The sequence below is a fragment of the Ovis aries genome, chromosome 10, assembly GCF_016772045.2.
Source record: "Ovis aries strain OAR_USU_Benz2616 breed Rambouillet chromosome 10, ARS-UI_Ramb_v3.0, whole genome shotgun sequence".
NCBI classification, from domain to species: Eukaryota; Metazoa; Chordata; class Mammalia; order Artiodactyla; family Bovidae; genus Ovis; species Ovis aries.
Window position 1 is genome coordinate 26,417,299 of NC_056063.1, and position 18,047 is coordinate 26,435,345.

General features: G+C 31.9%; 1 protein-coding gene across 8 annotated transcripts in view; it reads right to left on the bottom strand.

Annotated features, from left to right (window-relative positions):
• The window catches only part of NBEA (neurobeachin), a 666,092-nt gene that overhangs the window by 355,075 nt on the left and 292,970 nt on the right, over positions 1-18,047 (bottom strand). For all 8 annotated transcript variants that reach the window (XM_060394443.1, XM_060394442.1, XM_060394441.1 and 5 more), the window contains one exon: positions 14,723-14,784. In XM_060394443.1, coding sequence (XP_060250426.1) covers positions 14,723-14,784 — 62 coding nt within the window. The remainder of the gene's footprint in view (positions 1-14,722; positions 14,785-18,047) is intronic.

The following is an 18,047-nucleotide window of genomic DNA, read 5'->3' on the forward strand; positions in this document are numbered from 1 at the left end:
CTGACTCTGTGTGACCCCATAGACGGCAGCCCACCAGGCTCCCCTGTCCCTGGGATTCTCCAGGCAAGAACACTGAAGTAGGTTGCCATTTCCTTCTCCAATGCATGAAAGTGAAAAGTGAAGTCGCTCAGTCGTGTCTGACTCTTCGCAATCCCATGGACTGCAGCCCACCAGGCTCCTCTGTCCGTGGGATTTTCCAGGCAAGAGTGCTGGAGTGGGGTGCCATTGCATATCAAACACTTCTGTGACATAGGATTTTAAGATGACAAAAGCTAAAATGCCAATTTTCTAACACACAGTTTAAAACTTGATAACATAATGGTAGTTTCCATATGTCTCTGCAGCTTCACTTTTGTATGTTTATATGCATATTATATAATTAAATTTTAGATACTGAATCATTGCAGGAAGAACCATATTTTATTCATCTGTGGTAACCACAGAAACAGAAAAAATAGAAGATTCAAACTGCACAATGACTATATACAGCATTAAGGCAACAAGAGTTTAATTCTGAAGTTTAGTGATGTTGGATGGGAAACACAGAAAAAAGATCTTACATATAAAATTAACATTACTATGTATAAAACATTATAAACATACATTTCCCAGTATCTTTTTTCTAGTTCTAGTAGTTATTTGCTCGCCAAACATGAATATTTTCTTTTCTTCCACAGAAGCCTACTGGTTACACTTTAAGGTTATATAGCTTGGGGTACAAGAGTACTTTTCCAGGCCTTGTCTTAAGTAAGGACCAAAGCAGAATTCACCTCGTGTGAAGATTTTCAAAATTTCGCATCAACTAAAATAATCAATTTGGATAATTTCGATTTATTAAGTCAATTTCTTTTAACTACATTAATTAATATTTATAAGGCTAAAAAAATGTTACCAGTTGTCTTTCCTTAAGAAAGTGAGTTTTTTTGTTTTTCAAATTGCAGTATGAGATCAAAGTCCCAGACAGGAGACATACTAAGTCCAGGACATACATATTCATTTATCTGATGTCTGAGAGGAAAAAACAAAGCCATATAATTTAAAATTGTAAGTAATATAAGAAAATATAGTAAATACAGATTTGAAAACATAAGAGCATAGAATGCTCATGTTATGGTGGATGGCATAGGTTATAGCTTGTATCACCCCTTTATCCACTGCACCTCGGGGTGCTGCTTCAATAGTAGGCTTAGAGAAGTAACAAGACGTAAAAGTAACAATAAAACTAGATATTTTAAATGTAAGTTTTTAAGAGTTTAAAATAATTGTTTTCTGGAATTTTGCATGAGACATTTATTTTAATCTCTATTGTTACAGTGAATTTTAAATATACCTCATAAGGGAATGTGGATATTTCTTCACTTTAAAAAACAGTAAATGAGAGAGAGAAAAAGGAAAAACAAAATATTCCTCACAAAGTATATTCTCTCAGAAAATGTCAAGATTGAATATGGTTTATCTGTCTGTTTGTAAATTTATTTGGCTGTATTGGATCTTAGCTGCGGCACGGAGGATCTTCGATCTTCGTTGCAGCATACAGGTCTTTAGTTACAGCATGTGAGATATTTAGTTCCAGCATGTGGGATCTAGTTCCCTGACCAGAGATCAACCCAGGCCTTCTGCATTGGGAGCGTGGAGTCTTAGCCACTGGACCACCAGGGAAGTCCCTTGAATGCAGGTTTTAAGCTTGTTTAATGACTTCTGAAGTGACAGTTGTGCTAGTAGTGAAGTGAAAGTTGCTTAGTCGTGTCTGATTCTTTGCAAGCCCATGAACTGTACAGTCCATGGAATTCTCCAGGCCAGAATACTGGAGTGGGTAGCCTTTCCCTTCTTCAGAGGGTGGATCTTTCTGACCCAGGGATCAAACCTGGGTCTCCTGCATTGCAGGTGGATTCTTTACCAGCTGAGCCACAATAAGTAATCAATTTCGAGGGCATCTTTAGTTGAAAACTCTAAACTCCTTGAATTGTTGGCAAAATATGGTATACAGTATTTGGTGGTAAACAAGAATGTATAAGTGAAAAGAAAAAAAAAATGAAATGTGAAGTAAAAAGTAACCCATAGGAAAAGTGTAACAAACAGCATATTCTCTATCCTGTAAATGAGTCTTTAGATTTTACTCCTATGAAAAAGCGCAATACTATAACAATAATTTATGTTGGCAAAGCAAATATCAAAGTGTGTAGAGAAATAATAATTTTAAAACTTTGGAAATGAGAAATGGATCAAGCCTACATCATCATTTTCTCAACATTTAATATTACTTTTATAACTCATGGAACATCCCCTCTGAAATATAATTATCTATAATTTGTAGTGATATCTCACACACATGTATCCCTTCTAAATCATAAACTCATTTATAAAAAGAAAGATCTTATTTTATCCAACTATGCATATATAGTAAGTAGCAAGTGACTGCCATACTATACATACTCAATGTATTTCTGTTGTTGAATTTATTTCTCTAAAATCTATGGTATCACAAATCTATGAGTTCTCAATTCTGACTGAACAAACAAACAAACAAAATATCAACAGGACTGTCGCTAAAAATCACCAGTCATATCAGAATAGTCTCTGAAGATATGCCCAGGCATCACTGTTATTATATTTTAAAGCTTCCCAAGTGACTGTGATGTGAATTCAGTGCTGAGAACTACTGACTAAAGTCATTCTTCCCTCTCAACAAGACTACATACACACAAACCTCAAAGTTCCTAACTCACCAACATGGAGTGATTTAGTTATTATAAAGTGATGTGTATATTTCCTTTCAAATTGTTCAATTATTTAAATTCCTTCTACTTATTTGTAAAGTAGTATATTATTGCATCATAATTACATCATAACTATTGAAGTGTCTACATCCCTTATTACTATAGCCCTTTTTAGCTCTCAGACAGTACTTCATTCCCATAATATGGTATTTGTGTAAGACTGAAAGTGTTACCTTATAATGAACATGTAAAAAAATGAGTAATGAATGAGGTTATGCAGTGATTCTATTCCTTTACACTGATACACATTTGTTCCTGCATTTTAAAGCATATTTCTTAAATGCATTACCGTGTAACGGATTCTACACGTTTCAAAAGAATTATTAGGGAGGACCTCCCTGGTGGTCCCATGGTTAATATTCCATGCTTTCAATATAGGTTAAGGGGGTTTGATCCCTGGTCAGGGAACAAAGATCCCACAGGCCACCTTGCACAGCCAAAATTAAAAAATAAAAATTAAGTAAAATACTGAAAGAGGAGATATCAAAAGCTTTGTGACAAGCAAAGTACACAACATATAAAGTACCCTGAGAGTTAAGAAACAGGATATAGCTGGGCAAGGAAAGGACACTTTAATGACTGTCCCAAAACAAAATAAATGAATACATGAAAATGTATACAAAAGGATAATAATAATAATTCACTGTCATCTCAACAAAGTCGATTTCTTGGCAATGACAGAAAAAAGTATACTCAAAAATCTTAGCCACAAATCATTCCAAAGTCTTCTGCCATTTGAGAAAACATACACTCAACTCACTTGCTCCACTACTGAAGAAAACGAGCAGCCATAAGAAAAGGTGCAAATTAAACGTAGGCATCAAATTTTTATCCTCGTGGGGGAAACATACTAAACTGGGTTTGAACGCGTGTTGAGAGCTGTCAAGTATAGACAGGTTTGTCACAATTTTTTAACTCTTCTCCATGGACGCATAACATTTCCTCAAGATGAAGGACTTTTTCAGAGATTTGGATATCAAGTTAAGGATCCTTTGAAACTAAACACTTTGAAGACAAATAGGTTCCAGAAGGATGACAATGAAATCCCCATGTTCTCTTCACAATCACTTTATGGCTGTGTTAGATAACACAGTAGAAATATTGGACCCTGCACATAATTCTTCCCCTCCCAGTGTTTTATCCTCTGTATCAATTCAGTGCACATTTTCCATTGCCTTCTGTTTTGTATATAATTAAGTTAACCAAGTTAATGTCCTTAGAGACTTAATTCATTTCAAATTATTTGAAAATGAGGGAAATATTTCAAGGTAAAAATGGGAGGTTAAACTGAGATCTTGTCTTTTGGAACTCTAGAATCAGTTTTTACTTCCTAGATCTTTAATGCCTATTTATCATTAGTTGCCAATAAAAGAAATAGGTATGTTCCTCAAAACAACTTTATAACAAATGTTCATTATAACTGGTAGGCTGATAAATTCTGTTCAATAAGAAAAGTTGTTAAGTACAAGGACTGAAGTAAAAAAAAATACTATGCAGAGAGAAAAACAGAGATGAGTAATGTTTTCAATGTATGCAAAATAATTAATGGAAAAATAAGTAAGTACTCAAAGTATAGATTGTTAAAAAATTTTTCATTGCTTATTTTTATGAACAGTTTACAGAAAGCATTGTAGGAAAACCTGAAAGTAAGAAATGAATAATCAATGATTAGTACAAAGAGATTATTGATATGAAGGTCAATAATAGAAAAATCATTAGGCAACATGGAAATATATCTAGTTGATCACTAAAAGAACAGTTGGTGTATTGTACAAAGATAATGAGGTTATGGAGGACCTCAGTAGATTGCTGAATTGTGTAGTAAAATTAATACAACTTTTAATAATAAATAATCTTATGAATATATATATATACATACTTATGTTTGTATTCATAATGAAAAATAATCTAGTTTGGTTTACAATATATATTTTTAAACAGCATTTTCTATATCTATGAACATATACAACATACAAGCAAATTTCTATTCAGCTAAACTTGAGAGGATACTCCTTCTTTACTACCTGCTACCAGAAATGATCAGAAGAAATAAAGGAAATGCCAACTTTATTAAATAAGAAAATGTTTCATATTTTAAGATTTACATAGGTAGGAAAAGAGTAAAAGATAGAATAGGGTTTTAGAATGTAGTTTTGAAGAAAAAGAACTTTTAAAACTTAAAACCAATAAAACAAAATCCTACTGGTCTATAGTCAATGAAACAACAAGGAATGTCTTTCTCTAATATCAATGATTTATGATAAAAAAGATAATTTACATTTAACAGAACACTTAAGAGTGAAGTCTTGGCTGATATACTATTTTATCTTAAACTATGTAATGCTTTTCAGGCCACTCGATGATCATATTTGAATGTTATGTTTTTCTAGAGCTAAGAATAGGTGTATCAGCAGAGTGATCCTGCAAACTTGATAACTTGAGATAGTTGGCCAGAAAAAAGGGAAAACGTAAGATAAATTAAAATATGAGTTAAGAGAAATTATACCTTTAGAATTAAGAGCTCTAGACTATATGGGACTATCATAAAAGTGCTGGGTATTATTAAACTATGATGCAGGTTTAGCTTGTCAAATATGTTCACAGATAAACCAAAGATAAAATAGACATTCAATGTTTCTCAAGATGTACTTTGTGGCTACCTTCTATACTTATATAGAAGCAAGAAACCATTGTGAAAATTTCCTTATTTTCAACAACAAATAGGGAAGCAACCATTCAGGATTGAGCTGTTGATGCTTCTTTGTCTGCTTGGCTTATTCACTCCCATAGAGCGCACACTATCTCAATTCACACCTTGGCAAAATAATAAATTACCCCATTTATTTATATACATATATAACTTAATTATATACAAATTATACCACTAAATACCCCATAGCCATTATCTATGCTACCATTTAAAAACAGAAGGAAGTTCTAGTATTAAACCTGAAATGTTAAATCCCTGTTTGTGCTTTATTACCATGAAGCAGAGTTATGTACAGTTACAGTAGAATATTTTATATTTATTTATGAATAACAATGCAATTATAGGTGGATAAGCCATTAGAATTTTAGTGTTGCACAGAAACTGATGTATTGTCTATCCTTTTTACCCAGAGCAAGAATCTTTGACACAATTATCTGATCTTTGCTTGAAGACCTACAATATTCTGGACTTCTGGGATACCTAGCTCTATTTTTAGACTACATTAACATTTTAAAAAGTGAAGCACAGATGTCCATATATGAAGAAAGAGCTGTACTGACCAATACAGAATCTACATCACATGCAGCTATTATAAGCACCTGCAATGTGGTTAGTGTGACCTGATAAACATTCTAAGTATTAAACATATGCCTGATTTGAAAGGCTAAGGAAAGAAGGAATGTAAAATATCTCATTTTAAATACTTTTATATTGATTACATGTATGCTGAAAGTATATTTAGGTTATATGAAATATACTATTAAAATTAATCTCATCTACTCTTTTTCACTTTTTAAAATATAGTTTTAGAAAATTTAAAGTCATATGTGGCTCACATCATATTTTGATTGGACAGCACTACTCTAGATTATCAACTGGGAAAAGTAATTTGTAAGCTATTGCTGTTACAACAGCAATTTTTGCTTATACCAGTAACAATTTTGTATTATGTGTAGAAATATAATTTGAAAGGATATATATTAAATGATATGAGGTAATAGGAAATTTTATTCAAACCTCTAATACTTATTTTTAAATTGTGCTTAATTTTCAGGGACTATTTTTTCATTAAAAATCATCATGGGCATCTATGCTCAACTGATTTTCAACAAGAGTACCAAGATCTGTTGATGGGGAAAGGATAGTCTCTTTAGCAAATGGTGCTAGAAAAATGGATAATCATTTGCAAAAGGATAAATTTGGATCCCTATACATACTGGATATAAAAAATAACTCAAAATGAATCAAAGATCTAAACTGAGGCCCTAAAATAACAAAACTATTAGAAGAGAATAAAGCGGGAAATCTCCATGAGTGTGAACTTGGCCATAGGTTCAAAAACATAATATCAAAAGCATAGGTAACAATAACAAAAGTTGATAAACTGGACATCATTAAATTAGAAACTTTTGTGCATCAAAGGACACTATCAAGAGAATGGAAATAAATAACCTACAGAATCCAAGAACATCTTTGCAAATCATATACTTGATAAGGATTTAATGTCCAGAATAACACTTTCAACTCAACAACAGACAATTAAAAATGAGAAAGGATTTGAATATGCATATGAAAAGATGTCAACAACACTAGTTATCAAGAAAACATAAATAAAAATCACAATGAGATACTACTTCATATTCATCAGGAAGGGCTATAATTTAAAAAACAACAAATAAACAAACCTAAAATAAAGAGGGAGAGAGAGAGAAAATAATAAGTGTTGGAGAGGACATGCAGAAAATTGGAACCCTGGTTTATTCCTCATAGAAATATAAAATGATACAGACTTTGTGGAAAATTTGCAGTTCCTCAAAAAACTAAACCCAGAATTACCAAATGACTCAACAATTCTACTCAATTATACATCTGATACCTAAAGGTATAAGCCTAAAAGAAGTGACAACAGAGACTCAGATAACTTGTAGGTCTATGTTAATAGCAGCATTATTCACAATATTCAAAGAATAAACTCTGTAAGTAATTAATAAATATCTATACTAAGTGCTGGACACTGCAAGGTGTGGATGGCATGGTGAGGAGCGAAACAAAAAACATCACTGGCAACATAAAAATAAAATGCTTTTTTATGGTGTAAATGTATAGCATAATTAAAATTAATAACATTCATAATGCAACCTTGAAAGACTCTAAGGGTTTGTCATCCATAAGTTTAGCCTTTCTTTTTGCATAGTTTTAAAAAATTCTACAATTCAAAGAGATCTCAATTAATGTGAAATAAATATACTGATGAAACTATACAAAACTTATTTTCTCCACTGGCTGAATGAAATGCTTCCAGTAATGAAGAATGGTTGGCATGATGCTTACTCTAAAGAAAACTCCAATGTAATAAATAAAGAATATCATGCCTTTTTCACCTATAAGAACATCTAATTAAAACATGTAAACAGGGACCTATATTTCCTGTCTAGATATATGTATTTCAAATGTAAAAGGGAAGGATGGATTGATTAAAACCATATAACAATAAACCTGAAAAGTTTCATGAAAGAAGAGAGTTTGAAATAGCTGGGAAGATATGAAGTAATAGCAATAATTCTGAATTTTATATTTTGATAGTGGTAGTGGTTACATCAATATAAGGAATAAAATAGCACTGATAGGAATGAAATAGCACACACACAATGAATGCATGGAAAGGATAGTGAAAGCTGAAAAATGTCTGTAATCTAGTTAAAAGTATTATACCAATATTGATTTCCTTCTATTGACACTGTATTATATTTATATAAGATGGTGCTATTGGAGAAGGCTGGGGAAAGGGTACACTGGATTCTGTGTACTATTTTTGCAACTTCCTACGAGTCTATAATTATTTAAACAACAACAAAACCACAGAAAAAAATGATCATGAAGAAATGTACAAGTGAAGAAAAATAGGACAAATAAAATTACCTACTATAAAGTATTTTATATAACTTATTATAAAATAAAGTATGTTGAAGTACAGAGGATTGAACGGAAAAAATCCACCAAAGAGCAAGAGAATATACAAAATGGAAGGACAATGAAATATATACCGCTGTTTTCACTATTTTTCAAATTGTTGTAATGCCCCTGAAGAATTTATATAATGTAAATCTAGAAAAATAAAAATTAGAAGAAAACAAACAAACCCAACAGGTAAGACAGGAAAGGGGTGGACACTGTAGCCAAGTGTGGAAAGGAGTTTTAGTTCTGGTAAGTTGTCTATCAGTATCCAGGGAAATCTGTGTACCTCAGAATATACTACATTCCTTCTGTGTCACAGACACTGTAGCACTCTTAAAAGACTATCCTGCAGGAGGCCAAGGCTTACCAATTTCTTTTTGTCCCAATTTTGGCAAAAATTGATGAGAATTCATACGTTAAGAAAATAACTGTTGTTTCTCTTATATTAGTACCATTTTCACACAGATGAGCCCAGCACTGAAGTTTAGCCATCATTTTCCTTCTGTGTTTATAATTCAGGTTGGATATGAACTAATCATTATCAAGGATTGAAGTGCTGTATCATGTACAAGTGTCATACACTATTAAGGTAGCTTAAAAATATTTTATAACAGAAAAGTGATCAATTCAAAATACACCTGCCAATTTCTCTAGAGTTGAAATAAAAGAAATCAACAATAAAAGACCCCATGCTACTGCTGTTGCGGTTCAGTCCCTAAATCCTGCCTGATTCTTTGCGACCCCATGGACTGTAGCACACCAGGCTTCCCTGTCCTTAACTATCTCCTGGAGTTTGCTCAAAATCATGTCCATTAAGACCTCATGGAAGTGATCAAAAGTAATTTGAATTCCATGCTCTTTAATCTTTGATTAAATTTTCATAGAAGATGGTGTAAATAATTGGGTAAGACAATTATTGCTGTGATTTTTCAGTAGCATTCTCCCCAAGACACATTAAAAACACATTTTCTGATTACAAATACTTAGTAATACTTTAGTAGTAATACTTACTAAAAGCTTTTTTCTTTAGAATGTATACATTTCACTGTATAATTTTCTCCCTGCTGCTGCTGCTGCTGCTGCTAAATAACTTCAGTCGTGTCTGACTCTGTGCGACCCCATAGACGGCAGCCCACGAGGCTCCCCCATCCCTGGGATTCTCCAGGCAAGAACACTAGAGTGGGCTGCCATTTCCTATTTTCTAATAACTGAAAGTGATTATTATGACCCATATTGAGAATGCTCTATATATGTTACATTTTCAATTTCCTGCTTAACTTTTATTTATACTTAGGGTATATTAAAAGTTTCTGGCAATAAAGATGATACAACCATATTAATTTCAAAAATCTTTAAATGCCTGATTTGCTCCTTTAACTTTGAGATGACATTATACCACAGATAAAAGCTGGGGTTAGGTTAGGCATGGTCCAGAGAAAAAGGTAGGAATTTCTTAGATATTCAGGAATAAAACAGTGGCTTTATTCCTTTAAAAAACACAGGCAGAAATGGTAACAGGAAACAACACGGACTACTGAAACTATTTACAAGTGAGATGTTTCTTATCAATCTCAACTCTAGGCTATTAACATACTATAATCTTTTATATGAGAAACTACTCTTTTGAGATGTACTGCATGGAAATGGGTAACTGCCTGTATTACAAATAAACCCAAATAATCACATGTCTCCTACTTAATTTCTGATAGACTCCAAAATGAGGCTAGTCACTGGTCTGAGCACATACAGGTTCATTTCATTTCTCTTCAGACCTTTATTTAGACTGAATCTCCTTGCCTGCTTAGGTTGTGCAGAAAGTCTATTAACTTCAAGAGGTGCATCTTTAGTCCATCTTATTAAAGTCATTCATGAAAATCTTATTTTTATAGTTCACAGGATCAATTTTCTGTACCAGTGATATAGTTATCACTTGATGATATTCAATTTAAAATATCAAGCCATTACATTTTATTCTTCCTTCATTTCAAATTCAGCTAGACTAACAGGCAAGTTTCATGGAGAACACTAGATTTTAAGAAATAGAAAAATATATCAACAGATGTTTAATAAAGATTACAAAGCTAAAATAGAAAAAGTTGTAACTAAACAATTCAATGTGACATAATTTCACCATGATAATTAGTAAGATTTCATATTTTCAAAGATGCTTGAAAAAATGTAGTTCATGTATATTTTTCTTAAATTTATCATCTTATTTTAAACACCAAAAAAATCTTTAAATATTGAGTACTTATGAAGAAATATTCTTTTGTAGGCCTCTATATTCATCTTATCTACGTCTCTGCACCTCAGTCTTAGGTTTATTATACTTAGAAGAAGGAAAGTATGTCTTTTCCTCTGTACCATCTGATTAAACTGTATCAAACTGGAGAAAAAATTAAAAAAACTAAAAGTTCAAAGGCTAAATCATTTAAAAACAGGAAGACAGTTCTTTAGTTGTGGTTCCTTTTGTAAGTGCTATGTTTAGAAGTCATGGGTTATGGCCTTGATCACATCAGTGAAGTCACTAGAATTCTTTTTTCTTTAAGTATATGATGTATTTAAAAAAGAATAAAGGCAAACAAGACCACAAAATATTTCATGCTAGTAACTTCATACACAGATCTTAAAGAGACTTGCAAGGCTGACTTCTACTTTATGTTACTTATATATTTTGGGGTTTCTAATGAGAATAAAAATGATTTATTAAGCATACATTTGCTTAATCAGTGTTTCTGGTCAGAAAGTACTTAAATACCGAGAGGCATTTTTTTTTACATAAAAGTCTCTCAATTTATAAAACATTTTTTATTGACAGATAAGGCACAGAAAAATGCAAGTGACATCTGCTAAGCTTTACTTATGAAAACTTAAAGAAATCCTATGGGATAACATCACTCAATTTTTCCTGGAGTACCTCTGATGGAGACTTCCTAAAAAAAAATCTGGAAATAATTAGAAACTATTATAGTACCTTAAAAAGTTTACTTGAAAACTAAATCTGCTCTTCATCAAAGAACATAATACATTCAGAATAATGTAATGGAAAAATAAGGTACATATACAGAATAATGAAAAGCATCTCAACCACATCTGATTGTGAAACTTAAAGAAGTTGACAGAAGACAATAGCAGACCTGTGAGATACTGAAGAACTCTGGAGGAAACACTGTATTCATTATTAAGCACTGACTTTTCAAGATACTTTGTTTTATTTTACTCCAGTTCATTTTACTCTTAATTTTTTGAAAAGATACTGCTAAGTACATTTTAAAAACAAATTGAAAGAAAAGAAGAATAGGTAAATCTTGAAATTTACTTTTATGTCATGAGATTTATAGGAAGAAGAAAACTCCATATACAGTAAAAAAAAATGTTTTTGAGTATCTGTGGAACAATTAATGTAATATAATGATAATGCTAATAGCATCTTAGAACTTAAAATATGTTTTTCAAGAGACCTAAAATTCCACTGGCATGTATGTCCCTTAGAGTTTAAAAGACTGTCCATATGAACTGAATTATCCTTGACAAGTACCTTCAGACACTTGTAATATGATCGCATGTAAATTTAGACCATATTTTGCACACAAACCACTGGCAATAGTAAGTTTATTCAAGAGCTCAAGATAAAAAGGAAAGAAAAGCTGATAGACTTAATAATATGTGGTAGTTAACATGAAGTTTCCGAAATCAAAAGCATCAAAATAAAGGCATCTAATGAAAGAAAAACAAATGCTGTGAGAAATGCTGCTTTTTCCTTTCCTTTTTCCATTCTTCACTACCTGTTTTCTCCAAACAAAATGTTATCTTTCCATGTTTTATCCAAATTTAGAGAAACAAAACACATTCTAAACAAATAAATAAACCAGAAAATTTCTTTTGCATTAAAAACTTATTTTAGCCAATAATTAAACCACAGTGTGGATAATATCTTTGTTGTGTTTCCCATTGTGGGAAAAACTTATTCATGCAGTCTATCAAGATAGTTACTCATTCAGATTTCCAGCTATTTTATTAGTACTAATAACTGCTGATCATAATAACATGGAGTTATATCAACATTTGGAAAGGGCTAACTGTAAAACAGAAGAAAAACAACTCAAAACTCTGCTGTTTTAACGATTCCTCAGGATTGCCTCTGCCTTGGCACCAAAAAAAAAAAAAAAAAAAAAAAGCCTACAGAACCATGCTAATTCTATAGGGATCAGCTCCATCGTCAAAGAAATGCATTAAGGTCTGAAGGAGAGAACTCAGCATTGGAGAGAGCTGCTTGCTAAGCAATCTCCACAGTACCCACAACTATATTTATCTTTCTTTATCAGAAGTCTGCTACTGCTATGTTGTCTGGCTAATGGATGAAAACAGGATATAAATCATCATGAATCTGAGTAGTGGAGAAAATGGCAGATTATTTTAAGAAATTCTGAAGACATGTCCATTTTTTGTGTCCTCAAAGCCAAGGTTTTATATATCTGTCCAACAATGAATGATCTGCAAAAGATGTTTTTATAAGCTAATTTTAAAGTAGAACAGTGAATGCTTCCCACCTGAATTGCATCAAAGGAAGATTACTGATTTGTTTATCAGTTATTTCTTTAAAAATATTTTGTGGAAAGTAAAGTTTTTCAGTTTAATAGAAAATGAAACAACTGCAGCTTGTTTTTTTAAAAAATAAAGACATTTTTAAACCATTTAAACAAGGTATTTTAAATCATTAACCACTTAAATATTTAAAATGCACTGAATTATTTTAGACGTTCAACCTAAAGATCAAGTTGAGAGACATGTTTATAATACAGCTTTGCTGAAACACTGAAAGAAAATGCACTGCATAGAGAGCTTAAATTTCTCACTCTTCCTTTCAATCAATAACTGAGGCAAAGTTTCATCTCTAGGGCCCTTAATGGCAGGAATTCCTGGAGCCAGCAAATGAGTAATGTTAAACCTATGATTAGATGATGAGGCCATCAAAGACACTAGATCCTAATGCTACATTCTTCATTTCTCTGAACTGCAGTGAAACCAGGAGCTAAGGAAGAAGGAATTTTACATTATTTTCCTCCATGAAACCATTTCTTTCAACCGGGCATCATCAAGAACCTATGAGGTCCAGACAGATTTCACAGAATGTCTCTAGAACTCAGGACTCTGGCTTTGGGTAACAATTCTCAAATGTCCTGCAGATGAACTCCTGCCAGGGATGCTGTTTCCTTTAACATGTTCCTTAATTACATATCTGGATAAAAAGTGGAAAATGGATCTAATGATTTCCCTATGAATATATTCTTGAAGAAAGTAAACCTGAAGACTGAAAAATAGGTAAGTTTTGGTGGTTTTACTTTTGTTGATGTTTTAAAGGATTAGGTTGAAGCCCTATTGCTGTTTATTTGGAAGTTAGTTGTGGTTTTAGTCAGACCTCAGGTCAGTAACTAGAAACAGTATATATAAATTTTCCTTTCTACTGCGGAAATTAGGATGTAAAAACTACTTATTACAAACATACATAAGTTCTTTTTTCATTCTCATATTACAAAATATTTAATACTTATGTGAAAATCAGGACCACCAGGAGACTTGGCAGAGCTGGCGAGAAGAAAGACCATTAGGTCCCTATTTTGGTTATCAGAAAAATGTTACATACTATTTTCTTCTAACTGCTTAAAAAAAACAATAGCCAGAAATTATAATTCTATTTTTAATTCTGATTATTAAAGATAAATAGTATAAGTAGATTTTTAGATTTTATACTGAAATATATAAATTACATTTAAAAAGGGAAAGCAGCAATTATCGTATCAAAAACCCCTCGCTGATCAGCAGTGTTTTATACTCTGGCAACTGCATTAAAAAAACAACCTGCAGTTTGCGTTATCTCTAATAGTGAAAAAGAAACCATACAATTAACAATGAACATTAAAATTATAAAGACTACTCTATCATTTAAAAATGATGGATGTAAAGAAGGGTATCAAAACAGCTATAACAAATTATATATATATATATTTGCAGAAAATAAAAAATAAGGAACAATAGAAGGCTAGGTAAGATGGAAAATAATAAGATAGCTAAAAGGATGGGAGAAGGAGGGAGATTCAATCAATATTTGCATGGTAAGATCATTTACATAACTACGTATCTCTATTTTCTTCATCTATGAGATAATAAATATTTTCAAATACATAAACATATACATATATATTTACATCCATTCTCCTGTTTAATGACATAAAGCAATCCTCATGTAATTTAATGTAATCACGTGATTAAGATTTCATACCTGAGAACAAAGCAGCATAACAAGCTCAACTACAGATGTGCTGGACTTCATACAAACGAGGCCTACAAAAAAGAAAGGTTAAAATAAGATGAAATAACAGTGGTAGAAATCATCATTCTAAGTTAATTTATTATGTAGTTTTAACTTATAAAACATTAAAAAATAGAATTCCTAAAATAAAATAGAGATAATCAGTAACAGATTCTTATAGCATTAATTTCAAAATATACAGATATTTCAAGAAGATATGAAAAATACATAAAAATTGACCTCAGATTTGGGTTATTTATTTGGTCAAGGTATTTCTTCTATTTAAACAAGGCATGGGTAGCTTTCAAAACTGATAAGCCAGTTAGAGCTCCTTTTATTACAATGACATTTACGATGTGATTGTCTCCAGAAACACAGAACAATGATCACTGAAGATCTATCTAAATTTTCTTCCAAAAGACAATAAAATAATTTTTACTTTGTTATAGGTAACGACCCATAGGTTGTCAATGATTAAATGAATTTTGAAATATTATAAAATGAATTTCTTATACAATTACCACGTTACACAATACTTATAAAATAAAATATTCCATGTTCTGCTTCCAAAGTCTCTGAATAGAAGTCTGAAGTAAAAAGAATTCAATGTAATAATGGCTACTACTCATTGATCACATGCTATGTGCTGGGTACTGTGTTAAGTGCCTTATGTACAAATAACTCATTTAGTTCTCATTGTATTTTATGACATAGTATTATTTTATATATATATATGAATTTATTTATTTTAATTGGAGGTTAATTACTTTACAATATTGTATTGGTTTTGCCATACACCAACATGAATCCGCCACACCTGTTTCCTGGGGATATACACGTGTTCCCCATCCTGAAGACCCCTCCCTCCTCCCTCCCTGTACCATCCCTCTGGGTCGTCCCAGTGCACCAGCCCCAAGCATCCAGTATCATGCATCGAACCTGGACTGGAGATTCATTTCATATATGATACTATACATGTTTCAATGCCATTCTCCCAAATCATCCCACTCCCTCCCTCTCCCAGAGAGTCTGAAAGACTGTTCTATACATTTGTGTCTCTTTTGCTGTCTAGCATACAGGGTTATCATTACCATCTTTCTAAATTCCATATATATGCGTTATTATACTGTATTGGTGTTTTTCTTTCTGACTTACTTCACTCTGTATAATAGGCTCCAGTTTAAGACATACGATTATTATTACCATTCTACAGGTAAGAAAATACTCTTCTTAAAAAGTCTAAATGTTGATTATATATATTATTCATTGACTTTTTTTCCATTAAAAGGATGACTGCTGTATAAGAAGAGAAGGCAGGTCATGATTGGGTAGTATTTTTAACATATAGAGAAAAATGTAACCAAGGATTAATAACAATCTCTGGAGGAGAGTATGTTAATCATGATGTTTGCTAATTTCAAATATATTTTTTAAAGTTTTTAACTGTTGCTAAAATTAACTAAATTAATAGACTCATTTTTCTTTTTATATGAAGACAAATATAATCAGTAAAAGCACTACATAATAAGAAATGCCATGCTACCAGGGAAGCCTGATCTTACATTAGCTGTTGCTAAATAGCTAGCTAAAGTGGGCCAGTTATTTTTTTCTTCTTAAGGTGATTTCAGTAAAGAGTCTCAAATGTCTTCCAGACACTAGCATGTATATTTATTGTAGGGAGTGGATAAATACCCTTTTGTGCCCATTCTGCTAACAACTCTACCCTTAATGTGCAGACCTACAGAACAAGTTGTAAAAAGGCACTAGTATTCCATTTTATCAGATCTTTGGGCAGACAGCTAACTAATGAAATAAGAGGCAGATGTGAAAAGCTCATTTAAGAGACAATTGTTGTAATTGATCAGCGATTCTAATACTCAGGAGCTAGAGTCAGAAAGATTAATGGGATGTTTATCACCTGTTGGCTACTCAACTATTTGAAATTCAGACAAAAAAACTAAGTAGAAGGCCAAAGAGCTATGCATAGTAGAAAAATCAAAATTAAAATCTGTACTCCATATCAATTTAGATTTTAGATTGTAACGCTATATAATGAAGTATTAGGTTATGAGGCTATATAATGATTGGTTATACAAAGAATTATTCACCATATATTCTGTGTACTAGAGTTTTGAAATACATACAGTTTTTACAAATCAGAAAAAAATATGCAATTATATTCATTTCTCACAGACTAATTTTAAATGAACTTCTAAAGAACTGCATGTAACAAGAAGATTCATATTTTTTCCCAAGTATATACTATCATAAGAAAATAAGAAAAATAGATACAAATGCTCCATCAATGCTTTTGTTCAAGGAAGTGATAACAAAATGACAGGATAGTGAAACTGCAATTTGAAAAAAAAGTATTCTGGGAACTTTGAAAATGGCCATTGTGATTTCAGGTCACTATATCTTTGCACCTTTACTAATGAGATATAATTAGAATGAACAGAATGATAATGGACCCTCCTCAAATAAAAAAAAAAAAAAAGAAGAAACAAAAACTAAAATCTGATTTTGCCATGAGAACACAAGCAGACAATTTTGGAAGACTTATCGCCTTTCAAAAACTTTATAATCATTTTGGTTGGCACTATTTCTAAGTGTCAACAAAAGTATTACTAAGACAAATGGATTTTTTATTAGAGATACACACTGAAGATATCTAGAGATGTTGAGACATTTAATAGAGCTATTGAAAATACAAACACTGTCTGACATTATCCTTGCACATTCTCTAAATAAAAAAGCACTTATTTTTGAAATTTTAAGGTGAAAGCAATAAATGTGATTTTGTACAACTTAAGCCATAAGCTTAAGAAAGCCAAATTTATCTAGCAATGCTACAAATAACTCAGGCTATATATGCATAAAGGAAGTATTTTACAAGCATATGTCTCAAATGAGATGTGATTTTGTTTTCCTTTTTGTATCTGGCAAGAAATTAATAATCAAATCAACTCTTTTGAAAACTCCTGGTATGAGTATAGGACAGTGTTAGCATTCAGGAGTATAAGTAATAAGACAGTATCTACATCTTCCTAAGGGCTCCATCTTTCAATTCATATCTTAAGATTATCTAACACTTACAAAGAACTTTATCATTTACAGGTTGAATTTATACATGCTGTTTTATTGGATTCTCTTAACAACTATTTGAACTAGTTATTATTACCTCATGTGATAGGTTAAAAAATGAAGGGATTCAGTGACTAGCCCAAGGTGTTTTATTCAGTAAGTGGTGGCACTGGGACCTGAATTCAAGTCATCTAACTCAAAAGCCCGTTTC